The sequence below is a fragment of the Cyprinodon variegatus genome, unplaced genomic scaffold (assembly GCF_000732505.1).
Source record: "Cyprinodon variegatus isolate N-32 unplaced genomic scaffold, C_variegatus-1.0 Scaffold489, whole genome shotgun sequence".
In the NCBI taxonomy this organism is placed as follows: domain Eukaryota; kingdom Metazoa; phylum Chordata; class Actinopteri; order Cyprinodontiformes; family Cyprinodontidae; genus Cyprinodon; species Cyprinodon variegatus.
The window spans coordinates 125,484-145,958 of NW_015150942.1; the positions used below are offsets into that span (position 1 = coordinate 125,484).

At 37.5% G+C, this 20,475-nt stretch overlaps 2 protein-coding genes across 5 annotated transcripts in view; one reads left to right on the forward strand and one right to left on the reverse strand.

The window, feature by feature from the left end:
• The first annotated feature begins 424 nt into the window (after positions 1–424).
• On the forward strand, positions 425–14,750 carry clu (clusterin). The gene is made up of 10 exons (XM_015390222.1): positions 425–522; positions 4,443–4,605; positions 6,361–6,509; positions 6,716–6,886; positions 6,976–7,146; positions 9,349–9,556; positions 11,265–11,405; positions 11,766–11,986; positions 13,358–13,536; positions 13,823–14,750. The coding sequence occupies exons 2-10, from the start codon at positions 4,485–4,487 to the stop codon at positions 13,833–13,835; spliced, it is 1,374 nt and encodes a 457-aa protein (XP_015245708.1). The 5' UTR covers positions 425–522; positions 4,443–4,484; the 3' UTR covers positions 13,836–14,750.
• Positions 14,751–15,719: 969 nt separating this feature from the next.
• reps1 (RALBP1 associated Eps domain containing 1) overlaps positions 15,720–20,475 on the reverse strand; it is a 28,637-nt gene continuing 23,881 nt past the window's right edge. For all 4 annotated transcript variants that reach the window (XM_015390237.1, XM_015390238.1, XM_015390236.1 and 1 more), the window contains 3 exons: positions 19,294–19,448; positions 19,087–19,192; positions 15,720–18,999 (listed from right to left, as the gene is read on the reverse strand). In XM_015390237.1, coding sequence (XP_015245723.1) covers positions 18,931–18,999; positions 19,087–19,192; positions 19,294–19,448 — 330 coding nt within the window. In that variant the 3' untranslated portion in view covers positions 15,720–18,930. The remainder of the gene's footprint in view (positions 19,000–19,086; positions 19,193–19,293; positions 19,449–20,475) is intronic.

Genomic DNA, 20,475 nt, shown 5'->3' on the forward strand with positions numbered 1-20,475 from the left:
GTCAGAATTCTGAGAAAAAAGTCTGAATTCTAAGATTAAAGTCAAAATTCTGATTTTAAAAAAGTCAGAATTCTGAAATTAAAGTCAGACATGTGATTTTTTTTTTTTAAGTCAGAATTATGAGAAAAAAGTCAGAATCCTGAGATTAAAGTCAGAATTCGGACTTTTTTCCCATATCAAACAGAAATAATATTTTAAAATCCGTTAACTTTTTTTGATTTTTTTTCAGTGGCCTTAATCCTCTTCCATAGAACTGTGTTCCGTAAATAATTCAAATTTTCCATTTTCAGCTTCATTCTGTTTTTTTTTATATGACTGTACCAAATATCCCTTCGTTGAGCTTTTATTTTGAAGGCTCATAACGGAACGCTGACCTCTCTGACACAGTGGATGCTGCAGCAGACTTCTCTCTCTCTGGATCACATGTCTGGACGGATCCCGTTATCCCCTATAAATACAGTCTGCAGCGCTGCAGCTGCAGCTTCACTGGTTCTGCAGTCCCAGATAAACATCCAACTAAAGGTGAGTCAGAAAGTGATTTATTTGTTGCTGTGTCTGCAGGAAAGTGTTGCATAACAGAAAAGCCTGTATTTATGCTTTTGAAACTATATTGGACACTGATTATACCTGATTTATTGCAGTAATCTAGAAAATGAGAGTGCAGCACATTAAGTTTGTTAAACCCAGTGTTGATGTTTTCTAAAAATGACTGTATCCTTAATTTGATGAAGAATACTGACTTTATTTTTAATGTCTGATCATAGTGCATGGGTGTGACCTCCATCCTTGGATAAAAACAAAGGGATTAGTGAAATTGACGTCATCCTGTGGTTATACATATCATTTTAACCTTCAGAAGGACATCCAGAGTATAAAAACTTACAATAGACTATAACATTTTCAGTATTTATTTTAATTAGCGTTTTCCGAGATGGTGTGCGATTTATAAAATATGCCAGCCTTCTTACAACATGCAAACAGTTTTCATATTTTCCCAGATGCCAAGTGACCCTGTTCTTTGTTACTATATTAGAAGTACATCATCAGGGTGCAAAAATCCCCAAAGTATTAAAATAAGGTGGAATTGAGGTCACAGCTTCTGTTGTCCCAATTTTCCCAAAATGGAGCTCAGATCTTCCAGGATTATTTTATCATTCTTTATTTCTAAAACAAGATGAGACACACAAGATCAGAAGGTTAACATGTGGCAGTATTCCAGAGATGCCCTGAATAGAAAATTCAATAAAAAATTTTTTTTATATAAATAACACTTTATAGAAGATATGGTTGAAAACATAAACATCAGGTTTGTATTCCACTTTATATATAAATGTAATTTTATCTTCTCAGATCTGTTAGTTTGTTGACCAAGACTTTTTTTTTTTTACATTAAAACAGGGAATATTAATTGTGAGATACTTTAACCAGTTTGAGCAAAAATATCAAACTAACATAGATTTTTTTCCCCCCATCTGTATATTCGTAGTACTGTGTTATCAGTTAACATGAAAATAAGTTTGGGTTTATTTTGTTTTCCTTTTGCTGCATCATACCATAACAAAAGCCTGTGAAAAAAGTGAAAAAGTGAAGCTGAACCTTCTGGAAGGCGTTGGATGTAACATCTGGAACGTAGGAGTGTGGGTTTTTTTTGTTGCGTAACCAGAATGGCTGCAGCTGCAAGTCAGCAAATAATGTTTGTGACTTCCAGGACTTAGACTACCTGTCTTACTCATAAGCCTTTTATCTTTTGATTTATTTCTCTTACCATATTAACACATTCCTTCCCGTAACTAAATCTTCCTGCTACTTCTCCCCCAGAATCGTTTATTAGGGTAGAGAAAAAGTCCCTTCTGCTTTCTTGCAACAGGTATTATAACATAGAAGTAAAGGATGTGTTTTATATTCTGCTGCTGCAGTGTTTAAGTCCTGCAAGCGGACAAACAGGAAGAGGAAACAGGGACATTTGACGGCTGGTGGCTATATTTTTTTTCCTCTGAAGCTGATAGATCACTTAAAGATTGGTTTAATGCTTTCCCTATCATCTTTCATTCAAAATTAAAAATACCACACATCAATATTAGCAGCTGCAATTTATACTTGTAGTTAAAATGTCATAAAAATTGTCAAACCATGATATGCAGCCTAAGTTTCATAAAATATTTGGTTGTATTGCTGTATGTACAATGCATCAAGAATATTTTCCCTAAAAAATAATGGACCAGAAATTTTTACACTCAAGAGACCTTTTTAGGAAAGCCACTCAAATGACTAAAGGTCCAATCATAAGAAAATAATAAAATTATTCATTTTGAATAACAAAAATAATGGGAATCTGTAAGTATATCTTATTTTGGTAAATGGGTAACTTTAAACCTTATCCTTTGCAACAACAACAAGCTTTATGTTCTGTACTTTTCTCATTTCCATAGAAACCTGAGACGGTGGTGGGCGAGCAGCTGACGGAAAAACAGTTTTTATCTACAAGCTTCTGGCATAATCCTAGCTTAGTATGACAACTCAGACTGATGTAGTTCATTTAAAATTGTTGCTTTTTGCCATGAACTCATACATAGAGTTTAATAGAGCTGAGATTAGACATATCAAAATATCTATGTAGACAGGCTTGAATACTCATTATCATAGTTATTATTGTCCCTTTGGTTTATACATCAACATCACTGCCAGGAAAATATCCCTCTACCCCATCATGCTGCCATCACTATGCTTAAAAGTAGAATTCTTCATAATTTGAACGCCTCTGATGTCAGGTCAGAGTTTTTCCAGCTGCTAAAGTTTGAATCATGTTTTTCTTGATTTGGTGCAGGCTAACTAGTATTTGATTTTATCAACCGGCATCTACAATCTGATATTTTCATGCTGACAGAAACATTCTGCCTCTGTTAGAAGTTTCTGTTACTCATTGGTTAATTTTCTTGCTTACTTTGTGTCCCAGTTTAGTTATATTACTTGATCAAGCCTTTTCTAACATTCTCTACAGTATAAGATAAGTAGTAAAAGCAGGTAGGATTTGTGCCAATATCTTATTGGGTTAATATCGGTATCAGTCAGTTCTCCAAGTTGCAATATCGGTATCATATCTGAAATTTAAAAAGTTGTATCGGAATACCCCTAATTTCTTGAGGACAAAGCTGCACAACTCAAACCAACCAAAGCTTTTAACCTTATTACCATTAGGTTTCTATAGGTTGGAAATCAACACAAACCTTTTCATTAAAGTCAGTGAAAAATAAGATATTGTAAATGATCTTATGGAGTCTGCAGTGGATCCACTTTTGTTGGATCTGGATGTTTCAGTCCTCTATATTTATCTAAGTAAACATGGAGACGAAAAATCCTAAACGTATCAGCATGAAGAAGGTGCTGCCTCTTTTGCGGTTCTTGCAGGCCAATGATTGTTCAGCCAGATTTCTACATGTCAATTTATCACCTGATTAAACTCTGTTAGGCTGCATAGTGAAGCTGAGTCAATAAGAATGATGGATTTCAGATTTTTAAACTTTTTTATTAAAATATCCTAAAATTGGAAATAATGAATACAAAAGATTTGATATTGTATTTTATTAGTGCAAGAAAGAGAACGATGAGTAAATTTTTGTATAAATCTTTTGCCTCCAAGTTCTGCTGCCTGTGGATAAAAAAAAAACTGCTTTTTTCTGACTGGTCCCTCTGTGTGCAGATTTGACAGAGGTATGGCAGAATGTCCTGCAGCAACACTGACCTTTCCTGGTAATGGAAACAAACCCCTGCAGCACTTGTTTCCCAAATAGTCTTTTCCTTCTTAAAACTCCCTCTGTAATACATCATATTTCCAATGCAATTAGACTACACTATTTGTCAGCAAACTGCTCAAGAAAAACTTGATCAATAATAGATAAAATATTGTAGGTAAAGAATTAAGCAGTGATTTCCAACTTTTCTAAAATCTGCAGTTTTTTTAATGAAAAATGATTGAAAGAGGCAGCAGTCTGATGATGCACACTGATGGAGACAACAAGAGAAAAACAGAAAGTCACAGCTGCATTGGAGTCAACTGTTTTCCAAGGCAAACAACTGTCAAAGTTAAAGATGAACTGTCTGGAAAAACCTGCAGCATAACAACATAGGTTCAGTTTTGTGTGCAGAGAAAAGAGTGGGAGAAAGAACAAGAAAATAGAAAAAAAATAGTCTCCTTCTGCTGAATCTGTCATTGTTCATAAACGGGCAGCTGACCAAGCACACATCAGAGGGAAAAGGAGATGGGTAAACAGAGAAAGGCCCTGCTGTTCCTCTTATATAAGGCTGGTCAATGTCACAGACAAGCTTGAACACCACTCTGTTCTGCTGCGTATGTTCCTGTCAGGACGCCCTCTGCTGGAGACTTTGAGTAACTACAAATGTTCCCGATGTTTGGGGAAACTGCATTAAAATCCTTTTGTTTCCAGGTCTCCTTCATAACATCTTGCTACCTCTGAGGGTCAGAGAGGATGTTAATGATGATAATGATGATGAAAAAGAAGAAGGGGGCTAAAGAGTCTCTGGCTTTGTTGGCCTTCATTCTGGCTTCAGCCAACTGTATTCTGCCACCATCCAGTGAAGAACTTAATGGTAAGTCCACGGAAATGTGTTTGATGAAAAAATATTGAGTCCATTCAGGTCGTATTTCTCTATATAAATAGAATCATATTGTTTGATTTGGTGTCTTTGGCATGCAGTCCTTTCGACTGCCCACTAGATGGCCTCATAGAAAAGAAATGCACTTTCCCAGACCAGGACAGGCTTTAAATAAAATATAGTGGTCCTTCTCAAAATATTAGCATATTGTAATAAAGATCAGTATTTTCCATAATGTAATGATAAAACTTGAACATTCATATATTTTAGAGGCATTACACACTAACTGAAATAGTTCAGGTCTTTTATTGTCTTAATACAGATGATTGTGGCATACAACTCATGAAAACCCCAAATTCCTATGTCACAAAATTAACATATCATGAAAAAGGTCTCTAGATGAGCAATGCACCTGATCATCTGAATCAAAAAATTAACTCTAAACACTTGCAAAAGATTCCTGAGGCCTTTAAAACTCCCAGCCTGGTTCATCACTCAAAACCCCAATCATGGGTAAGACTGCTAAACTGACTGCTATCCAGAAGGCCATCATTGACACCCTCAAGCAAGAGGGGATGACAAAGAAAGACATTCCTGAACAAATAGGCTGTTCCCAGAGTGCTGTATCAAGGCACCTCAGTGGGAAGGAAAAAGTGTGGCATAAAATGCTGCACAACGAGAAGAGGTGACCTTGGGGGACCTGCAGTGGACTGAGTCTGGAGTAGAAACATCCAGAGCCACCGTGCACAGGTGTGTGCAGGAAATGGGCTAAGGGTGCTGCATTCCGCAGGTCAAGCCTTATTTGAACCAGAAACAGCGGCAGAGGTGCCTGATCTGGACTACAGAGAAGCAGCACTGGACTGTTCCTCAGTTTTGCGTATCATTTAGAAATCAAGGTGCCAGAGTCTGGAGGAAGGCTGGGAAGAATGAAATACCAAAATGCCAGAAGTCCAGTGTCAAGTACTCACAGTCAGTGATGGTCTGGGGTGCCATGTCAGCTGCTGGTGTTGGTCCACTGTGTTTCATCAAGGGCAGGGTCAATGTAGCTATCTGGAGATTTTGGAAAACTTCATGCTTCCATCAGCTAAAAAAGTTTTATGGACATGAAGATTTTATTTTTCAGCACGACCTGGCACCTGCTCACAGTGCCAAAACCACTGGTAAATGGTTTACTGACCATGGTATCACTCTGCTCAATTGGCCTGCCAACTCTCCTGACCCAAACCCCATAGAGAATCTGTGGGATATTGTAAAGAGAAAGTTGAGAGACGCAAGACCCAACACTGTGGATGAGCTAAAGGCCGCAATGGAAGGCCTCCATAACACCTCAGCAGTGCCATAGGCTGATTGCCTCCATGCCACGCCGCATTGAAGCAGTCATTTCTGCAAGGATTCCCGACCAAGTATTGAGTGCATAACTGCACATAATTATTTAAAGGTTGACTTTTTTGTATTAAGAACACTTTTCCTTTATTAGTCGGATGAAATATGATAATTTTGTGAGATAGGAATTTGGGGTTTTCATGAGCTGTATGCCAAAAATCATCTGTATTAAGACAATAAAAGACCTGAAATATTTCAGTTAGTGTGCAATGAATCTAAAATATATGAATGTTCAGGTTTTATCATTGCATTATGGAAAATAATGAACTTTATTACAATATGCTAATAATTTGAGAATGACCTGTAAATAAGCTAAAAAAATATCAGAGAGTGAGTCACATTTTTCATCTTTATTGTTATGTGCAGAGCTCAGCCTACTGGGTGAGAAGTATCTGGATAAGCAGATTGAAAATGCCATCGATGGCGTGAAGGAGATGAAGACGGTGATGCAGAAATCCTCTGAGGACCACAAGAAGTTTTTAGATGCTCTGGAGAAAACAAAGGAACAGAAAGAGGTAAAAGCACGAGATAAATATATGTAGGGGTTAGTGGGGTTTTTTTCTTAATCAAGCAGACACCAGATAATAAACTTTATTGATTTATAAATTTAAGCAATATAAAAGTATCTTCTTAAAATATCATTAAGTTTGACATGATGCAGAATTTTACCAAACATTGCATAGAATATTGAGTTTTGCTGATGAGCTATGACTTAATGCAGGAGGCGATGCGCGTAGCTGAGGAAATGGAAGCCAAGCTGGCAAAGGAGGAGGAGGTTTGCAACGACACCATGAAGGCTCTGTGGGAGGAGTGTAAGCCCTGCCTGAAGAAGACCTGCGTTAAATATTACTCTAGGACCTGCAGCAGCGGATCCGGTCTGGTGGGACGTCAGGTCGGACATTTGGCAGATCAGCTTTTACCCTGAGACTGAAACTCATTTGAACACTGAGTTAGACAACTGAACCTTTTTTTACGTTTTAGCTGGAAGATGTGCTGAACAGAACATCTCCCTTCTCCATCTGGATCAACGGGGAGAGGATTGACACCCTGGAGCAGGAGGGCCAGCGGCAGAACAAAGAGTTCAAGAACCTGGAAGAAAAATACACAGAGATGGAAGGCGGAGTAGATACCATCTTCTCAGATAGTATGAAGGTACTAGTTTATTTCAAAGATTCACACAGATGCTTGAAAATATTTATCTTCAATGATAAGATTTATGGGGAGAAGTAAAGTCCATATTTATATCACATTACAATAAACTGGACAGAGTGTCCATATAATCTGTAATACTCCCTGCATGAATTATAATAAAGCAATTTATATGCATAAATCAAGCGGAACACAATGGCGATGGCCATACTGTTCCACTTGTGAAAGCAAAATCTGTTGGGCACTTTTTGGCATCAAGACAAATATTCTTATTGCCACCTTGCCAGACTGTTAAAAAAAAAAAAAAAAATTAGGTTGGCCAACGAGTTATACAGTTTAGCCAAACTATTTTAAGAAAAAAACAACATGATAAAATCAAAAGTTAATTCTGGATTCCAACACAAAGTCCAGCTTGTTCCCAGTTTGAGTTGCCATCAGTGTTTGTTCACATTTACAGGAATCATCTAGCCTCGTGAGACCATGCTGATCTCGCGAGCTTTCAAGATTTCACTCGCTAATCAGTCTGGAGACTCTCCGTTAAAGAAAATTTGGAGCAGTTCACCAAATGAACGTCCAATCAGCGTTGGCTTTGAGGCGGGTTGAGGTGTGACGCAACGAGAAGCGCGACCGTTCAGTCTAAAGAACATGGCGGCTTCAGCCGATGAAACTAGCATTAGCGTGGCTATCGAGCAAGTTTTATCGGAATTACAGAGTATTTCTTCACTAAAAGAAGAGCAAAAAACTGCTCTGGAGGCTTTTCTCAGAGGAAAAGATGTTTTTGCTCTTCTCCCGACTGGTTTCGGCAAGAGTAGCCTGGCTGTTAGTACGTCATATGCTTCATTGATCTGATTGGTTTATTTGGCCCGTCTATCACCAACATAGGCCAATCAGCTAACCAGTATTTTCGCCCCTTCCCAAAATTACTTCAACGGAAGGTTTCCATATCCATCTGGCAGAGTCACGTTACTCTTTTTTGGCATCAAGACAATTATTCTTATTGCCACATTGCCAGACAGGACACTGTTAAAAAAAAAAATAGAGGTTGGCCAAAGAGTTATACAGTTTAGCCAAACTATTTTAAGACAAAAACAACATGATAAAATTAAAAGTTTGGGTCGTTCTGCCATCCTTGTTTGTTCACATTTACAGGAATCATCATGGAGGGGAGAAGATGTGGTTTGGGAACATCAGGGTCTCACTGTTTGTAGATGATGTGATGTTTTTGGCATCTTCATGCAGTGGCCTTTAGCTAACACTGCAGGTTAGCAGACAGGTGTAAAGCAGCTGGGTACAATATGACTAACTGCTTTGAATCTAAGGCAGTGTTTTTTTTGCGGAAATAAGCTGGATTGTGCCCCACCACGTCATAAGTAAGTCTTTGCTCCAAGGTGAGGCTTTCAGGTACCTTTGTGTGTTCCTCTTAAAGAATTATACGATGGAGCATGGGAAAGATACCATAGAGGTACCACCATCTGCAGCAATGCAGGCAATGCTCTGGACAGTTTAGATTGAGAAAGAGCTAAAAGGCAGACTTCTGTATTTTAGTGTGTTGATGGAAAAATAACATTTCTCAGATTAAGATCAACAGCAGCTGCCAGGAATCTAAATGAGAAAATGTCCTTCTAGGAACAATCAGCTGTAATTACCAGGATATAATTTTTGTTTTCTCCTGCTGTGCAGCAGACACAAGTCCAATTTTTCCACATAAACTTAAAATTTGAAATGTTTGGAGTACAAATGTGACATCATTAAATCTTCCATCAGAAGCATAAAAAGATAATATTTGTTAAAGAAGCATAGTCATGCTGGTTATTAACACATCAGATGATTATCTTATTTTGAAGTGCAGGAAGTATTTACAGTCTTTGTAAGATGGAGTGTGTTGAAGTCCTGTCTCTTGGCTTACAAAGGATATTAGTAATCTAACTAAAATAACTGATCTGAGCCAATAATATGAACATTTTATTCCCTTGTTCCAAAAGACTTGACCCCGAAAACTTACAGGTCAGTCTTTGATTAGGAGCAAGTAACTGCAGAAAGGTTTAAAAAAAAAAAAAAAGAAATTTAGATTTTGCTCTTTAAAATATTTCAGACTCTAATACTGCAGTATTAGTACAATAGAAAAATTAAAAGTGTAATAATAAATTAGAGTTTTTCTTTTATTTGACATTTTCTATTAGTGAAACTCCTCTGTGTTCGTTCCAGGTTGCCGATCACATCAACCCTCCGATGTTCTTCTTTCCTAAATTCCTGGCTCCGGTCACTCGTCGCGCCAGAAGCATCCACATGCTTTTCCATGATCCTTTCCACAGCTTCCGGAGCTTGTTCTCCCCTATGACGGGAATGAGCAGAAACCTGTTTGGCTCCATGGACTCCATGATGGACTTGGACTCTGATGCTGCCACAAATGAGGGTATGTTTTCATACACTGGTACTCAAAGATTGTGACCTGTGTTCACTTTAAAACGTTTTAGGTTTAGATGTAGTATTAGTTGTGGTGTAATATAAACAATGGGTTTAAATGAAGTGTAGCAACAGAAAAAAGGATGTGTTGTAACAACCACAAAAAAAAGCTGAAGTTGCATGACTTTAAAAAAAATCCTTGTTTCATCTTCTTCCAGTATAATTCTTTGTCTTTGCACAATTGTTGTGAAAAATATTTGACTTTTTATGATGATCCTTCATTAATAAAAATGAATATATTTTATTCTGTTTTATTTTATTCTGATAGTCTTTGATCTTCTTAGATGTTCCTTGGACATGCCTAATAGAAAAACCTTGAAAAGCCAAAACGAAAGTATATTTTACTTTATTAGGTGGGTGTAAATGTAGAGGAACTTCTTTTATGTCCCCCCAACTTTCTGTTTCAGCTGAACATAAATATAAAGCATTTTTCCATTAACCATACAATTGCAAAAATTGTAATTACGGAAAAAAAAAATGCTTAATGAAAACCCTACAATAAAAAAAAAACATGTTTTTCTGTCAAGTTTTTACGATTAAGTTTAACTGGTTTTTCCGTTGTATTGACATTCTTATATTTCGCAAAACTGCAATTTTTTTAGCATTATACAAATCACGTGATCTGTAGATGGTCCTTACTGGCTGGTAAAAAGACAAAGCAGACAGGAAGTAGTTGGAGGATAATGGCGCCCTCTAGAGCCGTGGCTGAAATATGGATATATCTCATGTGTTTACATCTGCCGCTGCCATGTTGTTTTAAAAAATATTTTGTGAACAAACGTGTTCACGTGCAATTATGATTGTATTTAATGGAAGTACTGCAATTGTGAAACTTTGAATTTCGTAATTTAACAGAATATCAACATAGTTTTGCGCAAATTTGTAATTGAAAAGCAGCCACAGGTCCATTCTAGGGTCACTCTTTAAAAATATGGGATTCAAACTAAGAGAATCCGCACTGATCTGCATAAAGCAGGAAATTGCCTTAGATGCGTCAACATCTTAGAGATAATATTTAAAAAAAATAAATAAAAAAAAACTAGGAATGTGTCCAATAAGGCTTTGTTGTCACCTGGACAATAGGAGGATGGTTAAAGAGGTGAAATATTGTTTGCAAAGCTCACTGTTAGAGGAATCCAAATAAAGAGAGGCTTCCAGGGGTCACTACAGGTAGCCATCACAACCATTAGATACTGTCTATTATTAAGGTTAAATAGATGAAAAATAAATAAAGGACATACTGTATAACTAAGTAAATAGAATTTGTTACCATAGCACTTTTCACAAGTACTAACATCAAAAAGTGCTTCACCAGGGCTTGTGATTTTTCACAAGTCTCCTGGCATTAACCATGGAGATCTGTAATGCTTTGGATCTGCTGAGTCTAGTTTAAATTGAGTGTTTTAAAGTTGATTAGATTGTATAGAAGTTTTAAATAGAGTTATAAACTCTCTCGTACAGTTAACAGATGTTTTTCTGTATAGGTTCAAAGGATTGTTTTTGTCCACTTGTGCAAATTAGTCAACAGAATGTACATCTGAGTCAAATCTTAGAGTTTAATGGAAGGTTTGTTTGATCTATTCTATGCCCAAGCTCAGTCCAGAAGCCTCCTGTAACTACTGCCGTTTTGAAATCTGCTGTGTGTTTGTCGGCTACAGACGGCAACGTAAACGAGGACGTGATTATTACGAGGCCTTTCGGCAATGGCCGGATGACCTGCAGGGAGATCCGCCGCAACTCAGCTGGCTGCATCAAGTTCCGTGACGAGTGTGAGAAGTGCAAAGAAATCCAGCATCTCGGTGAGGAAACACGGTCAATAATTAATAATCAATCCCAGATACAGAAATCCTGAACAGAGCTATTCACTTATCTGAACAAAGTGTTTACATTAGAGCATGAAAATTCCGATTTCTCTTAAACTATATGGTTATGTGGTCAGAAACAGAAGGATTTAAGACCAACAGCACATTTGTTATAATAAAGTGCAGCTGAAACATTTATTTCTCATCTTGCTCTAAATCACTTTAATACTTCAAGTGTTTGCTAAATCTCCTACACATCCATGATGTTATGACAGCCATCAGAGGTTAAAGAATCCCCATCCTTGTATGTTTTTTCTGGTCAGCCTGGCTGAAGTTTTTTTGTTTGTCCATTAACAGATTGCTCTGGGAATAAGCCTCTGGAGGGCCCACTGAAGGAGGAGCTGGAGGCTGCACTGGCGATGGCCGAGAGCTTCACCCAGCAGTATAACTCCCTCCTGAAGAGGCTTGAGGAGCAGATGTTTAACACCTCCTCCATCCTCGACATGCTCAACAGGCAATTCGGCTGGGTGTCGTCTCTGGCAAACAACACCAAGGATGGCATTTTCAGAGTGAAGGGGGTGCGTAGGCCTGAATTTTGTCAGATTAGTATAGCCAGCATGGATAACAGCCAGTTTAACACAGAAGTTATAATACTGAATAAATTAAGAGCATTTTCTCATATCCAGACTGTCTTTATAGATGTAACACCTTGAACTGTCTTTTGAGTTGTCAAAACCTTCCACTAAATAATTTAAAGCTTTTCTAAATGAAGGGAAAGTTAAAGAGTTCATATTTAATCCACTGTGCTCATTTTTTTATCAAGTTTATGCAGCATTTGACTGCTCCCACTGAACTAGGTTCTGCTGAAGGTTTCTTCCATCTAAGAAGACTTTATCCTTTTGACTGTCGCCACATGCATGCTTAGCATTCAGCTGCAAAATATAACCTAACCCAAAACTGGAAATTTGGATTTATGCAATCCCCAAGTTATAGTTTTCTTTTCATTTTGTGTAAAAATCTGAAAAAACATGGATGCTTGTGCAGTTCTTTGCATATATATGGCCATAATGGTGACTGTTACAACCATAGTTATGATATAAAAGATGTTCAAAAACACTTTTTTTTATTAAACTGCACTAAAGAAGCTTGTCTTATTAATGCTTAAACTCATACATAGACAATTGACTAAATATTATGTGAATAACATAACAAATACATACCTTAAGTAAGACATTTTTACTACCACTGATGTGAATAGCAACCATTTTGAAGTCAGTGACGATGTAATCACCTAGACTCCCTTCAATAGAAAACTTAATTAGTTTAATAAACTAAGCTCAACTGGTTTGTACTGTAAATATGATGAAACTGAAATGTTTGCCAGGTGAATAGATTGAATATGCCCTCTGATGGGGCATTTAAACCAACATTAGTGGGAGTATATGCACATATTTAAACTGCTGTGAAAATGTTCAAATTACTGAATTCATGTAAATCCACAATAACGTAATAAGCACATAAATTATTTCTTTGTTAAATTATCACACACATTTGGAAATAGAGTGGCTTAGGTTCATAATTCAAATACCAAAAGTAATATAAATAAAAAAGCGACAGGGCATCAGGACATCATTTATTTATTTTTTTCAGATTAAAATGCGATATATGTCTTTTATCTCTGGAAAACAAAATTATTTTATTCTGTAAACATTAAATGTAAACCCTTTTCAATTCAATAAATTCAAAAATACTTAATTGAATGCAAAGGAAAATTAAATTTTATCAACACGAATAAAATTTTAATGTTATTTGAGCGTTTTGCCATTGTGATATATTTTCTATGTAGCGGTATGACTGATTTTTGCCAAATGATGACTGGAGATAAGCAATAGTTGTATCTGCAATAAAAAAGAAAAAAGAAACATGAACTCTCTCTGCCTGTTCCGCAGGTGATTTGCAAAGATGACACTGAGGAGTCCTCAGGCGGGGCTGAAACCAAAGTCTCTGTGCAACTCTTTGACTCTCCCCCCATGAACTTCACCGTGCCGGGCGACATTCCCTGGACCGACCCAAAGTTCTCTGAGGTGGTGGCTCAGAAGGCGCTGGACCGCTACAAAGAAACCAGCATGTAAGTACATAAACTATAGAGATTCAATTGCAAACAGGGCATGATTTATTTTGGAGGACTTTTGAAGGGTTGTACTGGATTTTATTTAGGGTTAACAGAGTAATTGCGGTATAAACACAAATGCACAAAAACAGTCTTAGTTTTTAAAGAATTTGAAAAACTTTCATCCTGTTTGTTTTACTTCACAACTATGCACACTTTGTGTTTGTCATGTTAAATAAATACAAAAAATACTCCAGCAAATGTTCTGGAAAGTGTTAATTTCTTTCCATTTCTTTTTTTGCAGTGTCGTAAAATAAGCGTAAGCCATATCACCAGGATCCTGGACTTCTGCTGATTAGAAAAATGCTCTGAATACGTCAAAGAAAAAGAACCTGGAAGGAGGCAAACCCTGAAGCTAACACTGCAAATTCCAAGCTTCCTCTTCTACTCCTGCTTTTGCAACAAACACCGAGTTAAGCAGCTAAGGTTTAATCGGTATCATTAGTCCTGCTGTAAGAGGAGATAAGGTCCGACTTATATCTGTAGTACCGCCTATGTCCAGGAAAGCCTGTATGTGAGCTGGGTCTGCTTACAGGTCCCATGCTGCAGTAAGCGTTTTGTGCTACATCTTATGTGATTTTAGGACATAAAAGGACATTTTACTTTTCTTTTCTTTTTTGTCAAGTTGTTCAGAGACTTTTTTTATGATCTGGGGGCTATTTCACAAAAATAACAGAAATCCAGGATAAGAGGAGAAACCTTGGAATTTTAGTCAAAGTATCCTGTTTTATTTGGATCAGGAGGACCAATTATAACCAACTTGCTGCAATAAAGGATCAACATTTCACTATGTTTGACAGCTCAGCTTCTAGGCTGTATTCTGTTGCCAATTAAGATTAAAAAGTAGGCAGCTCTGCAAGAAAAGGTAGAAAAAAAACAACTAAAAATGAATCTACCTAATTATGCTGGTCTGGAGCAGGATCAGTGTCTGTTTTAATAGAATCAGGGGAAAATTAAAAATCTTTGTCTTAATCTCTTATCAAATCAATGTTTTGTGAAATGGCTCCCAATCCTCAGTGCTGCTGTGCTCATGTAGATTCCTGAGAAATTTAAAGTGGTTGTTTTTCATGACTTTAACTGTGATTTCAGAGACTCAAGTGATTTCTTTTCATTCGCTCTTAAAGCAGCAATAAGTACATCTAATAAAACCTGCTAAAACATATTGTTTTTTTTAACTTATTTACAGTCTCTAGTTCTTTGAAGACTTTCTTGCATATTTAATTAAAAACAAAATCCTAAAAAAGGCTTTAATACATTTAGAAAAATGGAACACATCCATCAGATTCAACTGAAGGAAATTAGCGGTAAACACAGAAGTTAGAAGCAGGTTTATGGCAGATAATTTTGCAGCAGTCGGACCAGAAAACAACTGGAGGAAGAAAGGATGGAAGGTTAAGAGACAAAAGAAATAGAGGGATGATCTATGGATGGATAAGGAGTAGTAAGGAATTATGGGAAAAATGGATGTGATACAGAGGAATGGAGAATGGGATGGGATAAAAATGGATGGATGGACTGACGGATTGATGGATGGAAATAATCTTAAATAAAGTCCTTATATAAGTGGTCCCTTTAGGGTTCCAACATAATTTCAGGGGCAGTCTGGTAAAAATTTATTGAATAAATGCCCCAACTGGAGAGTTTTGTGGGGGTTTCTATGTATTGATAGCAATATTAAACTCGCAGAGTAAAATAAATTTAAACTTATAATAAATTATTAGTGTAATGGTGGTAGTTTTGTGATTTTTTTGGAGATTGTAGTGGATTTCAATGCAAAATATAATTTATTCCTGTTCACTTTTGTTTGTTCAACTCAACTTGTTAGTGCGGAAGGAGGCTGGGATGTCACACAAACATAAACCAAAGGATGTCCAGGCAAGAAAAGTTTGGGCACCCCAGCCTCAGATGATGTTATAAAATAAGGAATAGAAATATATTTTTTGCAGTTTTCTTTTTTTAGAATCTAGAAAATGCATCAGGTATACTTTTTCCACCTTATTTGAGATAAAGGATACCTTTGATCAAGCTAACCCTGAGAAATCAAAAGGCAGTTGTTTAATTGAGCAGCTCTAAATCATCTTCAAAATGTATGGATTATAAAAATAAATGAGCAGACAGAGCCATGTTTAAAATATTGTGCCTTTTTTTCTTTATTTTTGTGTAAAAATCACACAGCTGCTAGTTAACTCTGCAGAGATACAGTACATCCATGCAGTTAAACATCTAGGATCCCACAGCCAAGAGAGGAAGGAATTAAATAGAATATTCTTCAGCTGTTAGTCAGCAATTAATGCAAATTTACATGAGTCCAAAAGTGTATATCATGTACAACATAGAACGCAGAGCTGGGAGAAAATGGCATTCAAAAGTTCACATGGAGATGGATTGCTTTTGCCTGTCTGAATTGCTTTTTTTTGTTTTGGGGGGCATTAGGGAGTAAGAGGGAACAGCTGAGCGAGCAGACATGAAAATATTCCTGGAAGGTGTTTAATCCAGTTTCCAAACAATATCGCACACACACACATGAAGAGTAAACCATCACCCACAACAGCAGGAGGAAAAAAGGTAGAGATCAGTCAGTTGCTACGGAAACCTGAACACCAATCAGGAAGAGTAAGGCTTTAGAAGACGGGTGCTTCACTAACAGACAAAACATTCAGAAGCTGAAATATGAAATAAGACGCTGACAAATGATTTGACCGTTTCCAGGTAGTGTTGAAGAAATGAGACTCAACTTGGTTGCTTTTTTTTCTTTTAAATATGTGTCAAAGACAAGACAAAACAAGCAGATAAAAGAAGTAAAGCAGACAGGAACCAACAAGTGGATTCAGTCAAAGTGCAGTTGGGTCATTCAGGTCTCCCATTTTGATGACTGGTCTCCTGTTGGGCTTCATCTCCACCCAGAAAGGGTCGTAAAAAAACAAAACACTGAGTTGGAGATTTTTTTTTTTCCTCCTCTGGAGCTGAGAAATACAGTGGGAAAGCAAACTGTTTATCAGTACCAGAAGAATAAAGGCCAATATCACAAACATACTGCAGATGGTTTCTGGAAGATCGGACACAAAACCGGATACACTGTTCACACAGCTGCTACGATCAAGAGAACGTACAGTAAATTAAAACCGCTCAGTGAGGGTATATCGCACATACTTGCATAGCACAGCTTTGCCTGATTGGAAAACAGCATTTTTTTTTCTCCCCCATGCACTCTTTCCCTGCACCATCAGATCTGTGCACACCTGTTGGCAGTGGAGATAGAGGAAAATTCTCCCCAAACTTATTTCTTCATAAATGCAGCAGCTTTCTGCCGCCAAAGCCTTCAAATCGAACTTCTGCTTTTGCTATTTATGACTTCAACAACAAAAAAAAAAGGTGAATGAATACAGATTGTAGCCTGCAGAAAAAATAAAGAAAGTTGAAATGTGAAGCCCAGATAGAACTGGAAATATTATGAAAAAAGGAGGGAAAAAAGGTTGCTTTTGTCTTTGAATGCAGCACATGTAGAAATGAAGGAGCAACACTTCAGTCTTTTTGGATGAAGTCAAACCATTCAGTCCTTATAACGTGAAGGGACAAACAGCACTTTCAAACATAGATCTATATATGTAGAGTCATACAGGAAGTACCAAGACTGAGTTCTAATGAAAGAATGTCAACAAAGCCTCTCACTACTTTTTAAAAACACATCTAATGAACTTACCACTGTGGGAAACCTGCTTGTGTTGGGTTCTTTTAAGAACAAAGAGCCGGTTACGCCTACTTTTCAAATTAATGAGGCGATACAATAACAACCTGCAAGTAGTCCAATTTTCAGTCTTTATTGTGGCTGGAAGATATTTAAAAATAAAAAAAGAACAGTTCTCTTTATTTATGCGAATAACTGCAGGTTTTTTCCCTCCAATTCTGCCTAAAACTACAGCGGAAGTGTTAAACAGAATAGCTCAGAAGTTTTTCAAGTGAAGTTCAGTTAAAACATTAAAAGTTTTTTTAAATCTCACCTTCTGCAGATAAATATATTATTAGTCTTTATCCAGTGCGAAAATTCAAATTAATTGCAGCTAAAGCCAACCGTTAGCACCAAAGGTATCTACGGTTTTAAAACATTTCCACTGTCATGGTCATATATTCATAAAGTATTTTGAGTACCTTTACATTTTCGGTCATTTAAAAAGAAACCAATCATTGATTACATGGGGAATGGAGGTTGGATGCAGATCAGCGTCAACCTTTCTGTGTGAAACACCTGTTAAAAAAGTTCAAGTAAACATCAATAAAACTGATAGACGACAATCATAATCAGCTTTTCTTTAACCCATTTACTTCGTTTGGAAAAGCTTTTCAGGTTGCATTTTTAGTGCGTTTCATTCAGGAAGATCATCGCTGGTGTGGTGCACCAACTCCAAACTTTTTTAGCCCATAAATCCAGCTTCTGTGTAAATCGCCACCAAATGTAACCCTGACAGCGTTAAAGGAAACAGAACAGCATCTGCAGAACTGATTTTTCAGAGTAGGATTGTTTCCTGAAAGCCTAATACAGACTGGCTGACTGCTTCAGGTACGAGATTAGATTATCTGAATTCATACTAAATCGAGACAACATGAGCGTTACCTACTGATGGTGAGATATCAACTTATAACTTCCTTTAAAACTTCTGAACTCTCTCTTCCAAGAGCCACTGTCTGCTGCTGTGGTTTGAATCTTTACTGTCCCGCCTAAGTCTTTGCAAAGTTGTATGTTATGTACTCCTTTGGGATAAAAGTGTAGCTGAATAAGGTTTTACTGAGTCACAAAAGACTTTGATTTAATCTAATAAACTATTTCTGTATGCGTTTCCCTCACAAAGTAAACAAAGTGTTTCTCTCTCCTTAAATTACCCCGGTTTTCCTCAGAAGCTTGATGTGACAGAGCCAGACGTACAATGAACAGCAATTAGAACAAAAAACAGTCACACAAACACTATGATCACACTCTCCCTCCTTCTTCTGTCACTCAAAGAGTCTGAAGCACTCAGACACCTCGTGTTTCATCTTCACAATGGACCTAAAGTCGGATGCTTCTCTGTCGTTATCAGTTTCACCTCTTTGTTAAAAAAAAAAAAAAAAAAAAAGGATCTTAAAAGTGCCGGATGGTTGAAATCTGCTCCACTCTTCTCTGAGGGTAAGACTGTGTGGTCATGGCCGTCCACTGTGCAACTGAGAGCGAGAGTTTAATTTAACTAAACGGCCGGTGGCATCCACGGCCCCACCAGAGAAACAACGATGGAGGGCAGGAGAAGCGGAGGAAGGGAGAGTCACAGCGACGTCCACGGACTTCCTCTTAGTTACAGCAGAGTTCTGCTCCATGTTGTTTGGTTAAAGGTGGGAGAAAGGTCGGAGCTGTTCTAGCTGGACTTCCAGAGATATCCTCTCCTCCAGCAGGTCCTGCAGAACATTGACAGATGAGCAGAGTGACTAAATGAGGTATGCAATCCTCAGCCGGAAGGTGAGGATAATCTGTGTGTCTCAAACCTTCAGTTGTTGCTGTAGTTCACTGTTGAGTCGTGCCAATACTGTGTTTGTCTCCTTGTTTCTTCTGATGGAAGCTTGAATTGCCTTTTTGTCTTTTCCAATCGATCTAGAAATACAGAAAAATACAAACAAAAGAAAACTTTATTATTATTTTTTTTACTTTAAGACTTGAAGCAATTAAAAGCTGCTTAACACAAATGTTGTGACCTGGGGATGGAGGGCTGAGCAGTGAGAGGAGCAGCGATGGCGCCGGCTTTCTGTGGGCCGAGTTGCTCATCTTCTGGTCGAAGCTCGTCTTCAGACTTCAACCTCCGACGAACGGGCTTTGGTGGAGGAGCCAGAGGGCCTGACGAGCACTTGGCCTGAAAGGAGGAAAACACACCTGTCACTGATTGGGATTTACTGTTTAAAAGGTTAGGGCATCGAGTTGATCTTGTTCTTAAATTAGGTCCACAAAACGTACATTTTTTTTTACAATTTTGGTGAGTATTTTACCAAAGATATTTGATATTTAATCAATTTATTTGGATTTTATGGGACAGATCAACACATAGTAGCAACAGTATTATCAAAGAGATGAAAAAAAATATTTTAAAAGTTCTTAAAAAAAAAAAAACATCTGAAAAGTGTTGTGCACACAGTCTGTTTAATCTAAATCCAATTTCAAAGTGGAACAAGTAAATATGAATCTAGTTGGTCTGTGAAGAACTAAAACAAAGAGCATCACAAAGACCAAGAAACACTGTAGATACATCAGGTTCAGGATGTTTTATGTACGGTTCCGGTTAAAAAAAGGTATATATTCAGAGTGTTTAGCGTCTTAACTGCTCTGATGATTGCCTGAAAGTGAAAGAAAGAAGGCACAAATCTACAAAGATGATGCCATCCAACTAAACTTCCAGTCTAGTAATAGAGAACTTTAACCAAAGGGGCAGGAAAGGGCCCCATGGTCACTCTGGAGGAGCTGCAAAAAATCCCCAGCTTAGGTGAATCTGTTAACATGGCAACCATTACTTAGCCTCGTGAGACCATCCTGATCTCGCGAGCTTTGAAGATTTCACTCGCTAATCAGTCTGGAGACTCTCCCACCAAGAAAATTTGGAGCCGTTCACCAAACGAACGTCCAATCAGCGTTGGCTTTGAGGCGGGTTGAGGTGTGATGCAACGAGAAGCGCAACAGTTCAGTCTAAAGAACATGGCGGCTTCAGCCGATGAAACTAGCGTTAGCATGGCTGTCTAGCAAGTTTTATCGGAATTACAGAGTATTTCTTCACTGAAAGAAGAGCAAAACACTGCTCTGGAGGCTTTTCTCAGAGGAAAAGATGTTTTTGCTCTTCTCCCGACTGGTTTCGGCAAGAGTTTGATCTATCAATTGGCTCCTCTTCGTCG